This window comes from Monodelphis domestica, chromosome 2, assembly GCF_027887165.1.
Source record: "Monodelphis domestica isolate mMonDom1 chromosome 2, mMonDom1.pri, whole genome shotgun sequence".
In the NCBI taxonomy this organism is placed as follows: Eukaryota; Metazoa; Chordata; class Mammalia; order Didelphimorphia; family Didelphidae; genus Monodelphis; species Monodelphis domestica.
In genome coordinates, this window is record NC_077228.1 from 198031425 (window position 1) to 198049978 (window position 18554).

At 40.7% G+C, this 18554-nt stretch overlaps 1 protein-coding gene and 1 long non-coding RNA gene across 2 annotated transcripts in view; both read right to left on the reverse strand.

Moving 5' to 3' along the window:
* Nucleotides 1–452: 452 nt before the first annotated feature.
* On the reverse strand, nt 453–9655 carry LOC130457226 (uncharacterized). The gene is made up of 2 exons (XR_008916377.1): nt 4364–9655; nt 453–3755 (listed from the first exon to the last, which is right to left on the reverse strand). It is a non-coding gene; the product is annotated as an uncharacterized LOC130457226 (long non-coding RNA).
* Nucleotides 9656–14393: 4738 nt separating this feature from the next.
* LASP1 (LIM and SH3 protein 1) overlaps nt 14394–18554 on the reverse strand; it is a 66021-nt gene continuing 61860 nt past the window's right edge. The window contains exon 7 of the mRNA XM_001371428.4: nt 14394–18419. Coding sequence (XP_001371465.1) covers nt 18246–18419 — 174 coding nt within the window. The 3' untranslated portion in view covers nt 14394–18245. The remainder of the gene's footprint in view (nt 18420–18554) is intronic.

Consider the following 18554-nt stretch of genomic DNA (forward strand, 5'->3'; position numbering starts at 1 on the left):
CTTGTTTAGGCCTCTGGCCTAGACACGTGTTTTTCTTATTCTATATTTTCTTTAATCCTTAACCTTTAATAAACCTCTAAAAAATATAATACTCCTTGCAGAGAGAAACTAATTTCTACCTGCCTCAGTATTCCCTAAAATTTTAACTGTTACAGTAAAAAATTCCAGACAAGCAAGGAAAGAAATCCAAGCTATCCATAACCAAATGAAAAAAAAAATGCTCCAAATCATCAATAATGAGAGAAATAAAAATAAAAGCTGATGTCCTAACTCATTCCCATCAGATTAAAGGAGTACAAGCATGCTAATGTACTGCTGTAAAAGACATCAATCTTATCAATGCAGTGACTAACCATAACTCTAGAAGTATGAAGATGAATTCCACTTCCCACTGGCTGGCAGAGAGATGTTAGACTAGAGGTACGGAATAAGACACATTTTTCAGACATGACCAATGTGTGAATTTCTTTTATTTGCACTTATTTGTTACAAGGGCAGCCTTTTTTTTTTGCCAAAGAGAGTTATTGAGGAAAAGGAAAATAGTGATAGCAATGCCCAGAGGAAAAAAAAAGAAAAGGAAGTAAAGACTGTGTTAATAAAACATTTTGAATATGTACAAAAGAGAGCAAAAGCAAGTTTAGAAAGACACAGAGAAGCAGGATATTTTTGGATCTACAGTGTTAAATTTATTATATACTTTAAAAAGAAGCAAACTATATACATAATAGATTTGTAGTGTCATACAATCCTCTTTTTCTGTTCTTTGTATGTGGAAATGATCCTATTTCTTCAAAGATGTCAAGTTCATAAAAATAAAAGGATTTTTTAAAAAAGAAAGGTGTGTAACTTATTAATAACCTTTTTTCTGCAAAGAGCTACATTTAACTGCATCATTAAATCTCCCCAAATATTGCCAATTTTGTCTGAATGATCTGAAAGGATAGAATTGGTATTCTGGCCTAAAATGGAGAATTTCAGGCTAGAACTTGTACATATATCATTGAAACAGATGCTATAGATCTTTACTGTAGAGGAATCTTTAATAAATGGGAAATAGTGCATTAAGAATTCTGCTGATATCCTCAAATATTCCAGCATTTTAAAATCTTGTTCTGAATTCCCCTCTTTGCATTTATGTATCTTTCAAGTTGTCATTGCCAAATATCATTATACAATAAAACCTTAAAGTCACAAGTGGCAAAATAAATCATGTCACCATTTTCTCTTCTCTGTGTGGCTATTTATGCAACAATAGTTTATGTTATATTAGGATTTTCATTACAAAACCTGATTGGTGGGGAGAGAAGGGATTATTGCTTAATTCTTAAGAGTTTGTTCCAAAGACCCTGTCTTTACAAACACTGAGTCAGAATTTTAAAACTGGAAGGCACCTTGGAGACAACCTATTCATCCTTTGACAGGAGAGAAAACTGAGGGCTAGAGAAGGAATTTGACTTGCTCAAGGTCATACAGCTAATTAGTAGACAAACTGGGCCTGGAACCCAGCTCTATGTATAGAATTCTGACCTAATTCTCCTTCCAAAGTCTGCTTAAAGAAAATAAGCTTTTCATTTCCAGTATTACTAAAAAATATCTTCTCCATCCTAGTTATCTGAAAACATAGCACGAAGGTCTCAATTTATGTTGAGTCAATCATAAAAATTGTTAATTTTTCATGTTAGTTTCTTTTAAAAATAGATTGTAGTGGGGCAGCTAGATAACACAGTGGATAGAGCACCAGGCCTGGATCCTGAGGACCTGGGCTCTCTAATACTTCCTAGCTGTGTGGCCCTGGACAAGTCGCTTAACCCCGATTGCCTAGCCCTTACTGATCTTCTTTCTGTCTTAAAACTGATACTAGGACAAAAAAATAAGGGTTTGTTAAAATAATCATAATGAAATTTTAAAAATAAAAAAATAGATTATAGAACCTAGAAAGGGTGCTCCCACTGTTAAACCAATGCAGTGGCCTTTTCAAAGGAATGGACACCCTCAGACCTTAGACAACCAAGCTTTAGCTTTTGAATTCTGAGGCTGACCTGGACCCTAGTTCTAGGCTTTCTTCGACATTAATTGAATAGAGGATTCCATTGATGGCAATTAATAATACAAAGATACAGAAAATGCCTTTTTGGGGGGCATCTGGATGGCTCAATGGATAGAGAGCCAAACTCAGAGATGGGAGGTCCTGGGTTCAAATTTGACCTCAGACACTTCCTAGCTATGTGACTCTGGGCAAGTCACTTGACTCCCATTGCCTAGCCCTTACCACTCTTCTGCCTTTAGAACCAATACACCGGAGGGAAGGTAAAGGTTGAAAGAAAGAAGGAAAGAAAGAAAGAAAGAGAGAGAGAGAGAGAGAGAGAGAGAGAGAGAGAGAGAGAGAGAGAGAAAGAAAGAAAGAAAGAAAGAAAGAAAGAAAGAAAGAAAGAAAGAAAGAAAGAAAGAAAGAAAGAAAGAAAGAAAGAAAGAAGGAAAGAAGGAAAGAAGGAAAGAAAGAAAGAAAGAAGGAAAGAAAGAAAGAAAGAAAGAAAGAAAGAAAGAAAGAAAGAAAGAAAGAAAGAAAGAAAGAAAGAAAGAAAGAAAGAAAGAAAGAAAGAAAGAAAGAAGGAAAGAAGGAAAGAAGGAAAGAAGGAAAGAAGGAAAGAAGGAAAGAAAGAAAGAAAGAAAGAAAGAAAGAAAGAAAGAAAGAAAGAAAGAAAGAAAGAAAGAAAGAAGGAAAGAAGGAAAGAAGGAAAGAAGGAAAGAAGAAAGAAGGAAAGAAAGAAAGAAAGAAAGAAAGAAAGAAAGAAAGAAAGAAAGAAAGAAAGAAAGAAAGAAAGAAAGAAAGAAAGAAAGAAAGAAAGAAAGAAAGAAAGAAGAAAGAAAGAAAGAAAGAAAGAAAGAAAGAAAGAAAGAAGGAAGGAAAGAAGGAAAGAAAGAAGGAAAGAAAGAAAATGCCTTTTTGGAGGAAGGTGCCTCTCTCTCTACAATATTCTTATTTGAAGTACAATATAAACAGAGATTTCACAACAAACTCCTCTACTCAGGGCAGAAGGGACAGGATGTGGCCATCTTATTTTCGATTTACAATTCCAATTCCTCAATTCACCCGGCATAAAGAATGCCGATTTCCATTCTGTATAAAGAGGACCTGTGGCAATAAGAGAGGGAAAGAAGGAGAAAGCAGCATCAACAGCTGAAAGGACAAGCTTCTGCAGCCTGAAGTGAAGAGAGCTGGAGACAAGTTCTAAAAACGAGTCTGAAAAGGTTTAAAGACAGAGTGGGAAAAGGATCTTATTCCCTCACAATAATGTATTTAGTCCATATAAGGAGACATCCAAGTTGTCCTTGAACTTATTATGGGAAAGCCTTGAATGTGGAAGCCCTAGGAAGAAGGAAAAGGACACATGAGAGACCACAGAAAGAGTCACTCGCACCCAGAACCAGCGAAGGGGCAGCCTTCAGTCTCGTTGGTTAGCAGCCCTTCCTAGAAGCTTTGATGAGTTCACCTGCCAGCTCACTTCTCACGGCTTTTCTTCTGCCACTTGAACTCCTCGTGGCCTTCCTAGCCTGCCAGCAATATCCATGAATTCTGTTGGGCATGCTGAGATGCAGCTGCTTCTCAGCCTGCCTCTGGCTTCCATTTCAGAACGCTACTTGCTTGCCAGGGGTTAACAGTCTCCAGAAGGCTCGGAGAGAGGTCTCGCTTGCTAGGGCAACAATCAGGGGCTGCTGCCGAAGAGAAGTCTCTGGTCGAACTGGGGGACCAGGAGCTGTGAAAAATCCAGAGCGGAGGGACAGCACAGATGTGGATTCTGCTCGCAGAATCCACGCCTCCCCCCCCCCCCTTTGCCCTGTCCCCTGTCTCCGTTCCCCCCGTGTAGGAGAAAACCAAACCCGGCCCGACATGTGCGTGAATACACCCCGGGAGTGCCCCAGATGAGGAGAAAGCCAAGCCATCCCCTCCCCCAAAGAAATCTCATTTGCAGTCTCATCTAACAGCCACAATGAGTCAGGCAGTGACAAATGCATTTATAATTGCCCTGTTTCTATAAACCTGTCTGCTGACGAGGACAAACACCCCATCTACGGCTTGCTTCTGGGAAAGGAGATGTGCCGACTGAAAACCAGAATCGGGCAAGAACCCCAAGAACCATGGTTCCTCCCGCCCCCTCCTTTCCCCTTCCTCAAATCTTTTTTTACTACGGAAAGCCCGAAATAGTTTAAACGAGGCCCCAAACCGACTTTGGAATCCGAAAACAACTGCTATTTTTTAAATGCCTATTTTTAGGATGCTTTAAGAAGCAAGAGAGAAATGAGCAACGGAAAATGAAAAGAAATACTTTTTAGGAGAGGAAGGGGTTTCTGGACCCTTAAGTACCCGAAGTGACGATCTGATGATCAGAAGCACAAGTCCACTTGGAAGTGGGCGGGCAGGTTGCTGGGCCTCTGGGCTCCATCCTTCTCCTCCACAATGCCCTCCTCCCCACCAAGAGGGCTCTCGGGATGCTAGAGCAGATAGATGATGTAGGACAAGATGACCAGGCCTATGATAGCGAAGAACATCAGAATGAAAATATCCAGCATGGTGGATGCTCAGGCTTCTGGGAAGCCCAGGAGCTATAGGCACCGATGCTGCAGCAGGGAGGGAGAATGAGAGGAAGGCAGAGAGGGAGGGAGGTGAGACAGTCGGCAGGGGAAAAAAAACCCGGAGAGAGCTCCCTCCTCCCTCCCTCTCACTCCCCCCCCCAATCCTTTTCCCCACCCCCATCCCTGGCAAGTTGGGGGGTGGGGGGATTGGGATGTCGCTGCTACTCCATCATCACCCTTTTCTTTCCATACTCCCTTCCATGTCAGCCAATCAAAAATCCTGCATCTAACTAACCCGGGAAATGCTAGATTTAGGCAAGGTACCACCGAGGAGACAATTCCTCTCCAGGAATGTAGTCCCATTCATTTGTATCCACATTTGAACTGATTCATTCCTGAAAAGGATGGAATCTCTAAGGAACCCACTCCTCAGGGATTCTCCCCTTTCACTCTCCTCCCCATCCACTCCAATTACTTTGCTATTTATGTCAAGCCAAATCAGCTCTTGTGTAGGAAAGGGGTTAGACCTCTGGATCAGTGACAGTTAACCTGCTTCCTCCAAAAAGCTTTCTTTTCTTCACTTTTCCTGTCTGATAACTCCCTTTCCTTGGGTCTTCTCAAAATTTATGTATATTAAGTGCTCAGCTTAGCAGCATTTACAAGCAATGTGTTATCCTTCTTAAATCATTTATCCGTGTCTTCTCTGAACCCTCCATCTTGGAGCTAGGTTCATGTACCCCAATCCCAACTGGAGGACCTCTCAAAATCTAAGTAACTAGGCAGATGTTAAGGGTATGGCCTCCCACCCTGGAAGCCCCCTGGAAGACATAACTGTCCTTCATCCAGAGCACCATTACTGGCATATACATATATATATCCCTTCCCTACCAATGGCCATGCCCCATCTGAAGCTCCCTGAAGACTAAGTTTTTCTCTATTTTTTGGCAGTGCCCACACCAATCTTAGAGTGATATATGTATGAATCATATTTCCTGGTTATATACCTTAGCTCCCAACTCCCTTAGCACTTAGTTTCTCAGGCCTCTTCTTGGCACCCAAGTTAGTTTGAGGAAATTCAAAGTTTAAAACATGGAACCAGTGTGGAACACATTTCCCCAAGTCTGCTGAGCAACTTTCTATCATTCTGGCATTTCTCTATATCTAATCCAGGTCACTAAGGAGTGTTCAGAGCTTCAGACAAAGTCAAAAGTAAAAAAAAAAATAGAAGAAAATATAAGGTATCTCAATAGAAAATAGATCAAGGAGAAAACTTTAAGAATCACTAAACTTGTCTATCATGATCAAAAGAAGGACAAAGATATTCTATTTCAAGAAATCTTAAAACTGCCCACCCTCTTAGAACAAGAGGGCAAAATGGAAAAAAGAATCTACTAGTCATTTCCTAAAAGAAACCCCCAAACAAAAACTCCCAGGAACATCATAGCAAAAATCCAGTTTCCAGGTCAAAGAAATACTGTAGGCATTCAGAAAGAAAATTCAAGTAATGAAGAGCCACAGTCAGGACCAGGCATGATTTTGTGGTCACTACTATAAAGGAGCAAAGGATTGAAATACAATAATTCAGCAGGCAAAAGATATGAGCCTCTAGCCAAAAATAATTTACTCAGGGGCAGCTAAGTGGATTGAGAGCTAGGTCTAGAAAGAGGAGGTCCTGTGTTCAAATTTGGCCTCAAACACTTCCTGGCTCTGGGCAAGTCACTTAACCCTCACTGCCTATCTCTTACCATTCTTCTGTCATGGAACCAATACATAGTATTGATTCTAAGATGGAAGGTAAAGTTTTAAAAAAAAATATTAAACAAAGTATGATGTAGATCAATGTTGGTGAAGGTTTTTGAATTTGAGTGCCCAGAGGGAAAGTTCAAGCTGTCTGTGAGCCTGAGAGAGCAGAGGGAAGAAGTGTTTGCTTTGGGCAGCTGGACAGAGGAGTAGGGCATGAAAAAAAATGTCCTGTCACTGGAAGGAGGGGAAACGGAACAGATTCCTGAGTGCCAGCTGAGCATATGTGCCAATACTTCACCAATGCTGATGCAGACCCTTCCAAGCATTCTTTTTTTTTGTTTTTTTCCTAGCATTTTTAATGAAGATAAGAGCTGCATAGAAACTTTGAAGTACAAGCCCAATAATGAGAAACTTAAAAAAAGGTAAACACGAACAATAATAAAGGGCTAAACAAAGATAAACTGCTTGGGATCAGATATGGGGAGATGATATTTAGGGAATAGACTAATAAATTATGGCATACAAATATAATGGAATACTATTATGCTGATCTCTTGTCAACATAATGACCAAGATTCCAAAAGACTAATGATGAAACATGTTGCCCACTTTTTGATAGTGAGGTAAGTAATACAGAATAAAGAAGAGAACAATGTTTGGTGGGAAGGAGATGGCCAATATGGAAATTTATTTGTCACTGACTATACATATTTGTAACTGATTTTCTTGTTCTCATGTTCTCGGTTGGAAGAGAGTCTGGGGGCAGGAAGAGTAGAAGATTGAGAAGATGGATTTTGTCTGATTAAAACAAGTAAAATATTAAAAAGGAATAAAAAGGAAAGAAAAAATATGTGAAAAGATGACAGTAGCCTTCATTATTTTTGAGTTATGATTAGGGAAGCAGAGAACAAGTGACAGTAATCCTCCTGAATGTCCATACTTTTCTATGGCATTTAGTTCTGTGAAAGAGCCTTAAAGGAAAAGAATCATGGTCAATAAAACTTAAGGATAAAATAGTTGGCAAGAAAAAAAAATAGGAAAAGGTAAACAGGATAAATGGCTGGTTAAAGTGAAATAGAAGAGTATATTTACAGGCAGCACAGTCTCCTGTGCAGCATTTTGCAACAGCTACACAGGAGACTGGTGTAAGGGGGAGAGGAGGTAGGATATAGCCATGAAGCTTAAGACATTAAAGGAAGTGAGATGTGACTGCCAAGTTCCTAAGAGGGAAGAGCAGGTTGGAAAGGACCTGATGAAGTAATAACAGGTAAAATATAAATACTCACAAATAGTTCTGGAGAAAAAATAAAAGCTAAAGCTCCCAGTATGAAAACTAGATAGAATTTTACAAGGGCTGTTCTACAGGAATAGGCAGTTCTCCCTCCTAGAAGAGAAAGGGATGGGATCAAAGTCATGCAGATTACTGAGAACAATCCTTCCTCCCCTGCCCCCACCCAAAAAAGGAGAAATGAGACTTTAGTGAGAAAAACAAGAATCTGAAGAGGATGAGGAGATACCTCCTGATAAAGAGGCTGGAGAAGAGAAGAATGGTACCTAGAAGAGGAAGAGAAGAAGGGCAAGTGCACATGGAATTAAAATATGAAATTTGATGATTTTCCTTAAGATGAATCAGGTGTTGGTCCTCCTAGGATGGAATATTGTCACCAAAGTACCAAATAAGAAGTCATCCTCATGAATGTCTAGAAGAAGAAATGAAGAGTAAAAGGGGCTTGCTCTAAGATAGAGAACCGGTCATGTGTCAAGCTGCTAACAGTAGAGAAGCTATTGTCCTCAAGTATTGAACACAGCAGAGAATCTCCCAAGCCTTATCACAACAGATAACTACTATGGCTTCTAGTTGAACCATGACTACCAAGGATACTGCCAGAAGGAACTTAATAGTTATTGCTTAAGATTACAAAGTCATGGATAAGAAACTAAAAGCCATAGAGACTTTTTAAATACTTTTTAAAATCTGGCTCTACCAGACCTCCCTCCTTTATATTTTTTTCTTCAATTCCTTTGGTTCCAAGGACTAGGCAATTGGGGTTAAATGACTTGCCCAGGATCACACAGCTAAGAAGCCCACTGAGACAGCTAGCTGCCCTGACCTTTTGTTCTTCCAAATTAATTTTGTTATTACTTTTATAGCTCAATAAAATATTTTTGATAATTTAATTAGGGTTTAGGTAGGATTGTCATTTTTATTATATTAGCTTTGCCCACCCATGAAGACATGGGTAGGTGGGTTTTCCTCACTGGTGCCTATTTTAAGACAAGGGATACAGAAAAGAAAAGTATTTCTTGGCAGGCTAAGAAAGTGATATCTGCAAAAGGGATTTTTGACTTCTGGACCACTGTCACAAATATAGAGGAAAAAAATAAAAATTAAAAAAAGGGGCAGCTGAGTGGCTCAGTGAATAGAGAGTCAGGCCCAAAGATGGGAGGTCCTAGGTTCAAATTTGACCTCAGACACATCCCAGCTGTGTGACCCTGGGCAAGTCACTTAACCCTCATTGCCTAACCCTTACCATTCTTCTGCCTTAGAGCCAATATACAGTATTGATTCTAAGACAAAAGGTAAGGGTTTACTAAATAAATAAATAAACACAATTTAAAAAATAGAGAGATGACAATCTCCTGACTAGGAACAGATCCTGACAAAGGATGAGAATTTTTGTCTAACAATGCAATGGCAAACTATGATTCCAGAAGGCTGATGATAAGCTATGCTATCTGTCTCATGGCAAAGGTAATGGATTCAAGATGCAGACTGACATATACATTTTTAGACATGGACAATGAAAGAATTTGTTTTTCTTGATCATATATATTCATTACAAGGGTTATGTTTTTCATTTTCTTGGAAATTGGGGGAGGAATTGGAAAGAGATAAAATGAAGTCTTGTTAATTGAATTTAAATTAAAAGAAAAATACTTGTCTGATGTCATAAATTGAATCAAAAGGACTTTAAACTAAAAAAAAAAATGAAGCCCATTAAATAAATAACCAAAGGATATGACAGTTCTCAAACAGCTCTCAAAAGAATTGCAAATTATTACCAATCATATAAAAGAATACTCTGAAGACATATAAAACAAAATAACTATGAAGTTTTACCTCACACTCAGCAAATTGGCAAAGATAACAAAAGATAGCAATAATTGGAGTGAAACGACTAGAACACTAATTCAATGTTGGAGGAGCTGTTAATTGGACACACTTCTAGAAAGCAACTCAGAATTATGCAAATAATGTGACTAAAATGTCCATATTCTTTTGGGTAAAAGCCCATACATACACACATATTTATTTATATATACTTATATACACACGAAGAAAAATCTCATATATTCCAAAATATTTGTAGCAGAATTTTTTTTGTGTTATCAAAAAACAAAAATAGATACCCAGAGATTAGGAGAATAGCTAAATCAGTTGTGATAGATAAATGTACTGGGACATTACTGTACTATAAGAAACAACAAAGATGATGAATCCAGAGATGCACGAGAAGACATAAATGGACTGATGCAAAGTAAAGTAAGCACAACCAGGAAAACAATATTCAGAATGACTATAACAATGTAAATAGAAATAATAACAAAATAACCAGAACTGAATGCTGTGAAATTATAATGACCAAACTTTCCTATAAAGAAATGAGAAAGAATCTCCTCTCCCTTCTTCGAAGAAGCAGAAGACCATGGATATATGGGACTCTATAAATAATTTCAGTGTATTGATTAGTTTTGTTCAACTAGTCTTTTAGAGAATTATCCCTGGCTTTTTAAATTTTGTTCTAAGATGGCTCTTTGGGAGGGGTTGGGGAGAGATACAGTTTGAATGTAAATGGCATAAAAATAATAAAGTTAAATAAAGTTAATTTTTTTTTAATGGGAGATAAAGGAGAAGATTTATACATGTATTCATATTATAAAAACTTCCTAGAAACAAGGAAGAGAATAACTGTTGAGACATTTGAAAAACCACAAAGGTAAAAATATAAGCAAGGAGTTTTGGCAAAAATCCATGGCCTTTATTCTCCAACAGATAAGTGATCAAAGGATATGAATAAACAGTTCTCAAAAGAATTTCAAACTATTAACAACCACAAGAAACAATGCTCCAAATCATTAATAAAAGTCATGCAAATCAAAACAACCCCACAAATTGGAAAAGGACAAAAGATAGCAATATTCAATGTTTGAAGGGTAGTAGGAAAAACTATGGTTCTTCTGGTGCATAGCTGGTAGAATTATGAATCACTTACAACCATTTTGGAAAGCAATTTGGAATTAGGCAAATAATTGATCCAGAAATTCCACTGTTGGACTTTTGACCTAAGGAGGCCATTGATATGTTATATTAAAAAAAGAAGAAAAAAAAAAGACTTGTGCTTTCTACTGCTTGATTTTGTATAATTCAGTGCTTTTGGGGAATGCATGTCAAGTTATAGCAAAATTGACATACCCAGGGTCACACAGCCAGTAAGTGGCTAAGGCCAATTTTAATTCAAGTCTTCCTGATTCCAGGCCTGTGCCTTCAATCCACTTTGCCCGCTAACTGCCTCTGAATAGAAGGCTTGCTCATTAGCTTTGTAGGTAATGTGAAGCTGAGAGGATTACAGTCTATACCCACGCCCAAAAAAAAAAAATCTTGTCAGGATGGAACATTGGGCTGAATCTAATGTAATGAAATGTAATAGAAATCAATGTAAAGTTTTACGATTGGGTTCAAGAAATCAACTTCACAGGTAGGTTAGTTGTCCTTTGTACTCAGAGAACCAAAATGACATCATTGGGCCACGTCTTTTGATTTATGCATAAATTGGATTTAAGTGAGGAGACAGAAATCATGGTTGGACAGCAGTTTGTCAGAAAAAAGATCAGGCAAATTCAATGAGTCTTGAGGTGTGGTGGGTCAGTCTAATAGCACATTTGAGCTGCATCGAGAGAGTCATAACTTACAAGAATGACAGCAAGGGTTCCTCTTGACTTTGTCTAGAGTATTATCTTCAGCAAGGATAAGGATAAGGGTGGTGAAGTGTCTTGAGTTCATGTCAGATAATACATTGAAAAAACTGACAATACTAGCATAGAAAACATAGTGGTTCTGAAAGCTATGGAGACCTGCCAAAGAGATTAAAAAAACGCAACCCTTATCTTCTGTGAATATATATATATTATATATACACACTAAATATTAATATCAGGCAATTGGAGTTAAATGATTTGCCCAAGATCATTTGGTGTGTCATAAGACACATGGGAACTGTCTGAGCCCAGAGGATTAGATGTTTATTTAGCTCCAGAGAACCAGGACCAAGGGGTGGAAAGTGAAGAGAAAAAATTAATATTTATAACAGAAAAAAGTCATAAATTTTAGAGAGGTCCAAAGTGAAATATGCTACCTTGATGAGGTGGTAGGTTTCTCCTTGGAAGTTTTCAGGAAGATTCCGACACAGCCTATTGGAGGCAGTGAAGTGGTTGCAGTGTGAAACAGCATTGGACCTGGAATAAGGAAGCCCCGAGTTGAAATCTTGGATATTTTTTAGCTGCGTGACCCTGACCAAATCACTTAACTGTTTACCTTAGTTTCCTCAACTGTAAAATGAGAACAGCTTTTATCTCACAAGGTTGTTGTGAGGAACAAGAGATATTTGCTGTTCCAGACAGAGTAGGTGCTGTATAAATGCTTATTCCCTTTCCGCTTTATGTCATAGTTGGGATTCCTCTTGGGATGGGTTGGACCAGATGATCCTGGAGATCCCTTCTATCTCACAAATTGAGATTTCTATTATTTCCACTCATTCTTTCCACCCAGGATGTCACCTCATGTCCTCATTACAAAAAGCATCTTAACATCTTTTCATCTCCAATGAATCTCTTCCTCCTTTTACCTCAGTTTCCCAAAGGTCAGAGATTTTCTTAGCTGAGAGATCTCTTAGCTGAGATTTGTGCTGGGCTGAGAGTGAATGCAAACTAAGTCAGCAACTGATACTTTTTTCCTAAGTACCAGAACCCTTCATCCCTGCCTGTGGTGCTGTTCCAGAGGTCTTTTGATGGTAGAAAACAAGAGGGTAAGAAAGCCTTACCAAGAGTTCACTGTCATCTTAAGCCTCCTGAAGAAAAAAACATTTTATTTTAAACCCTTACCTTCTGTCTTAGAACTGATATTAAGCATTGGCTCTAAAAAGAACAGCAAAGGGCTAGGAAATGGGGGTCAAATGACTGGCCCAGGGTCACATAGCTAGGAAGTGTCTGAAGTCAAATTTGAATCCAGGACCTCAAGGCTTGGAGTCCTCTCTATTGAGCCACCTAGCTGCTCCCCTGGCGAAGAAAACATACCTGGCTTGGTGGCCTGGGACCAGTGGGAGAGGAAAGCCCAGAGGACAATGGGGAAGAGGGGCACACCACACTAGATATTCCATAAATGATGGGACTATTTCATAACCCAATGTTTTGTCCCTTTTGTTGTATACCCGAGTCAAGCACTGCCAGATGCTGCTAAGGACTCAACATAACATGGCCCATCTCTCAAGTTTCAATCTCAAACTCTTAGCCCTTCCTGAAGGGAACAGAGCCATGAGGGACCTTAGGGATCTAGTCCAGTTCCCCTCATTTTAGAGATGAGAAAACTGAGGAACCAAGAGGGTACAGAAGAGCCAGGGGCCTCTTCTTTCCAATATACCACTGCTTACCCAGTGCTTCACCTACCTGCCTCAGGACTCTCTAGGAGCCAATGGAACTTGCATCTATGAGGAGAAAAAATCTGTGGGACCTTCTATTGGGGCAGCAGTGGCAGGAGGTCCCAGACACTGTAAGGCTACCTGGCAAAGGGTATGGGGAGGGGGGAGGGACTCAAGTCAAATCACGAACATAACTCAAGATCTATGAAACATCACTCTAGGCAGGGTCATAACCAGAAAATGTTGCATCTGGGACAAATAGGAGTGAAAATGCCCATGATTCAGTCAGGGGAGGGGAAGTGGTAGAAACCCCAAGATGACTCCAAGAGACCACTACCTTGGAAATTGCAGGCAGCTGGAGCAACTAATAACTTATTTTAACCAGTTTTTGTAAATTAGGTGCTTAGCTCAATTGTTTCTTTGCTGCTGAACGTTTGCAGGGAGTGCCAGCTTTCCTGAATGTTAGCACTGTGAGGATTGGATTTAGTTATTTCCTGATTGTAATAATGAAGATACTTTGTTTAACAAAATCAGGAATGTCTTGGGAACTCCACCCTATTCAGACTCCACTTTAGGGGAAGATAAAGTTGTAATCTCCTGATTGAACAATGAAGGTGCTTAACTCTTACCTTATAGTGAAGCTAGAACTTTAAGCTAAGTCTATTTTAAGATCTTGATACAAAAAAATGTTAAGTAACTATAAAGGTTAAATTAATCACAAAAAGGTTAAGTAACTCACAAAAACCGAACTTAACAAAGAAGTGTTAAGATATAATCTAATCAACGAAGATGAGAACTCTAAAAGATACGGGCATTTAGAGGAGGAGACACAAAGGTGAAAAGTCTATATATTGGCTCATTTCCTCTCTCTGGTACCTTTGGCGTCGGAGAATAGGCTGATAACAGCGTGCTGGGCCTTTCAGCCAGCTTAGCGTAGCTACAAGCTATTGTTCGGTTCAGTGGTGAGTTTCTGGCTGTTTCCCTCCTTTACTTTTCCAACTTTATCCTCTTAGAAGCCTCTAATCTTCTTCAGAGACCTAGAGGCAGGGATTTTAAACTCCCCTTGGAACAGGCCAGGCAGGAGAAATCCTATATCCTCTTCCTTCCTCCTCCTTAAACTCCTTCCCTCCATATTAATTAAATTACCATAAATTTCCAGACTGACTTGGGTATTTTATTTGAGATTTCCCTTGGTGACCAATTAAATCTAGATTTTAAGTTACAACCCTAAAGTTATCTTTACAGCACCCTGGTATGAAGTCCTAGTCCCCAATCCTTGGTTAGGGGCATTTAGTCTAGGAAAGTATCTTTGCCCCCAACCCTCTCCCAAACACACACCCACCATAGCCCAACCCAAAGTCCCCAAACCAATGAATTCAGACCATGTCAGCAGGTAAAAATTATATTTTTATTTCGATTTGAGTCGTCAAGAGTATTCCCTTGTGGGTCTATCAACCGTTCTGAATGAAAAAGGCCAGAAAAATTTAATCCTGGGCACATGCCCACAGGAAGGGAACCAAAACATATCACCACCACCCCTCCAAAAAAAAGGGGTGGGGGAGAGAAAAAAAAGACAACCCCAAATAAAAAGATTAATTTCCAAAGCCCAGCACTAAAAACACAACTCGAAGCTTCAAATGAACACGCCACACACATATGGAAAAAGTGTTTACACAGAGGCAAATCTAACAGGGTCATTTCTGTTACTTTTTAAATACAGGTTTAGGTGTTTTTCAGCTATAAACAAAGGCCCAAAAGTGCGTATGTGAGAGAAAAGGCAGAAATCAAGCAGAGAGGGAATTCTCTTCCCTGCCCCCCAGTCCCCTATGAGGGAAGGGGTGAGGGGGAGATGGAAAAAGAGGGAATGAAATACAAGAACAAGTAAACCAGTGTCACAGAGAATTCACAATTCTTAACCATCTTCCTTTCTTGCAAATATTTCGGGTTTTGGTCCCATTCGAGTAAAATTCACATTACAGTTATGTTGTGTTTTTTTGTTTTTTTCCTGGATCAGAATTGACTTTAAGGAGACCCCAGGCTGTCACCCCCTACCAGAACAGTGCTTAACTGAGAAGAACGTAGACCAAAAACACCTTCTTTAAGCCAGGCTCAGGTATGACAGGTCCCTAATGAGAAATCCTCCCAGGTCAACATTGCTCCCCCACCCCCCACCCAACCCCACCCCCTGTTGTCTGTTCATGACCCCATTTGGGGTTTTCTTGGCAAAGTTACTGGAGTGGTTTGCCATTTCCTTCTCCAGCTCATTTTACAGATGAGAAAACTGAGGCAAAGGGGGTTAAGTGACTTGCCCAGAGTCACACAGCTAGTGTCTGAGGACGGATTTGAACTCAGGTCTTCTTGACTGCCAGCCTGGCTCTCTATCCTTTGCACCACCTAGCTGCCCACTCCCCTGTGCCCTACTACCCACACTAGTACTTGGGGCATAAGTGATGGTGAAAAATCCAGTATGACCCTGTATCCCACTGTGTTTTAAGTCCAAGACTGGGGAAAGAGGAAACTATGAAAAAGAGATTGGAGGGGTCTATGAGCTCAAATTGGCTCTTTACAAAAGGTAAAATGAGATGTGTGAAAATGGGATGTTTCGTCCTCCCCCTCCCTCAAGTGTTTCCTTCTGTCTATACCACTTCCTCCCACCTACCAACCCTAAACCTTTAAGTGAGGTCAATCAGTCTTTGGTCCCAGAGTCAAAACTGTGCTTTGAGATTATCATGAAATAGGCCATCTATCTCCTCTCTCTCGCTTCTTGGATTGCCTCTCCAGAAAGAAACTCACCAAGGCACTGACATTCCCTTCCTCCTCCTCCTCCTCCTCCTACCATCCCAAGTCCCTCAGCTTGCCAATCGGAAGCACTTCTATCCCACAATATCTCCTTCTCCATGAAGCTGGAACTAAGTCAGAGAGGGCTGAGGCAGGAAATGCCACCCCTCTTCCCCAACATTTGGATAACATTCTAGTGCCAATGAACAACCACATTCTAAAAAAATATCCCTGATAATTTGGAGCCCATTTCTTTGATCAGACTTTCTTCAAGCCAGCTTCCACTCTCATCCCAGCCTGAACACAAATAGCACTGTCATTTGGGTGGTGGGAGGCTGGGTGGGTGAGAAAGAATCAATGGAAGCTACAAATCCCAGCTAGATGGAAGAGCCTTGACCTTCCAGAGCCCAGCTAAGATTCTCACAGCTGCTGGTGATGGAAAAAAAGGGAAGCTCGATATAGCACCATCTTCCCATTCCTCCCCGAGGAGCTGGAGCTCCAGCTTCATGGGAGCAGGATTTCCAGTTATTAGATTTGTCCTGCGACCTACCCCCAAGTGGAGGTCTAGGTTGGTGGGTGTTTGGAGTAAGAGAATGGAAGAGGAAGTCAGGGCAGAGAGGTTGGGGTACCTGGGAGGCAGGGACAGGGACAGGGGAGGAGCCAGGTCCTCCACACTCCCAACCCACCATCAAGAGCTCCTGAACAGCCAGTAATGGGTCAGAGAGGGAACACGAGCACTTAAATTATACCATGACTCTATTCAGGAAAAAGAATTTATCCCCTCCTTTGTGCCCGTCCCAAGGATATGGGGATGGAGTATAGGGTGAGGGGGCAATTCTCTAGAGCCAGCAAAATGGCACTTTGAAAAAATCTGTAATGTCATACACAATAGGAGGGGTTTTTTAGGTTTTCTCAACATTCTGCATGCTTATGTCTTCTATCCCAGAAAGCAAAATAGGGGGACAGAGGTTATGGGCATGCCTACTTGTATGGGGCCAGAACAGAGAAGAATCCAAAGAGCTAAGGACAGCTATTACTCCTGGATTAGTTTTTCCTTTCCTTTGACAACCTCCATTCTGGACAAATGTTGAGAGTAGGCAGAGAGGTACACAGTCACCCACACACAGAAATGAGACGAGAACCACTCACTGACCCACAGATGCCTTTGTTCCCATATGAAAAGCCATAGACACAGAGGCACCTGCCAAGTTAGCAAAGCTTAGGGCTCATTTAGTCCTTGGGGGTTTGGGGGTCCACGGGAAAGAAACATGGGGCCATAGACCCCTAATCTACCCAGTGATGGACTAAGAGATGGCAGCAAAGAAGCAATGAGAAGATGGGAATAGACACCGAAGAGGCACTAGTCAGGTCCATAGAAAGTCCTTGGAGGAATCTGGGCCTGGATTTGCTGTATAAAATATTCCTTTTGTTCCTTCCCATCCTGCTCTCTTTTTGGCCCCTCTGATGCCCACAGCCCCTAGGTGTTGGGACAGAGAAGAGCTGCAGCCCCTTTGGAAGCAGATGTCCTAGAGATGCATCTTTGATCCCCTGTCTTGCCCAAGCTGTGGAGCACTGAAGGTAATTATACTTCTCTGAGCTCTGTAGCTTCTTCTGAGGAATGAAAAAAATGTTTATATAGGAATTGTGGCCACATCCAGTCTTTACGCTACACTGTTTGAATTTGGATGGATTGGTTAAATCACAGTGTGAACAGAGACAAAACAGGGCTGGGGTAGGAAGAAAGAACAAATAAATCGGGAACTGAGGAAATGGTCGGGGATTCCCCTTTTCCCCCACCCCTTTTTGTTTTTCAGTTAATGAAGATCACAGATCTATCCAAATATGGAAGGTAATGAAGGAGAGATGAATGAGGTCACAAGAAGAAAGCCTGGTCCAAACACAAGCATCACCTTGTGAGAAACAAGAGACTGACCTCTTGCTGGTCCCTAAAGACCCTGTTATCCCTTCTTTCCCTGACCCAGCCCCGAGGAAGCTGAGAGGGGATGAGAAATTGCAGGAACCCTGGAATGTTTATTTTGCTTTGGAGAAAGGGTGGTGAGGACAGGTCTAATACAGAAAAAGAAAAGAAAGGAGGAAGAGAAACCAGGAGCAGATGGTTCCAAGAGGGCACATGGAATCTTGTCCCTGGATCTCCATGACCCTCCCACATAAGATTTCTCATTTGCTAAACCCAGAAAGTAAACAAGGGAAAGGAGAGAAGATAAATCCCTATGGGAGAGTGGGCCTAGAATAGGAGGAGAGAGGGCTCAGCAAGAGGTAACAAAGCTTAAATTGGCCAAAGAAACTGAGAGAGAAAAAAAAACAAACAACCTGTCTCAGATTCTAAAAAACAGAAACTATTGATGGGGAGAGATTCATGTCTCATAGGAGCGCAATGGAGGAATGCATCGAAGATGAGGTGGGCAGGCGAGATGGGCGCTGGGAATGCGCAGGGCAGGCTCAGATGATCTCCACATAGTTGGCTGGAAGCATGCCTGTGTCGCCCGTACGTTCCACAGTGCCATACATCCAGCCATCATCAATCTGCTGCACGTTCACAATGGTGTCACCATCTTGGAATGATACCTCATCCTCATCGGCTGCACTGTAGTCATACACAGCACGGTATCGCTTCTAGAGGGGAAAGAGGAAGGGGAGAAGAAAGAGGAAGGAAAAGGAGGAGAAAGGAAAGAAAGGGACAGATACGGATGCATTAGCCAAAAGGGTTAGGTTTTTCTCCTCCCAGCCCATCTCTTACCTCCATTCTAT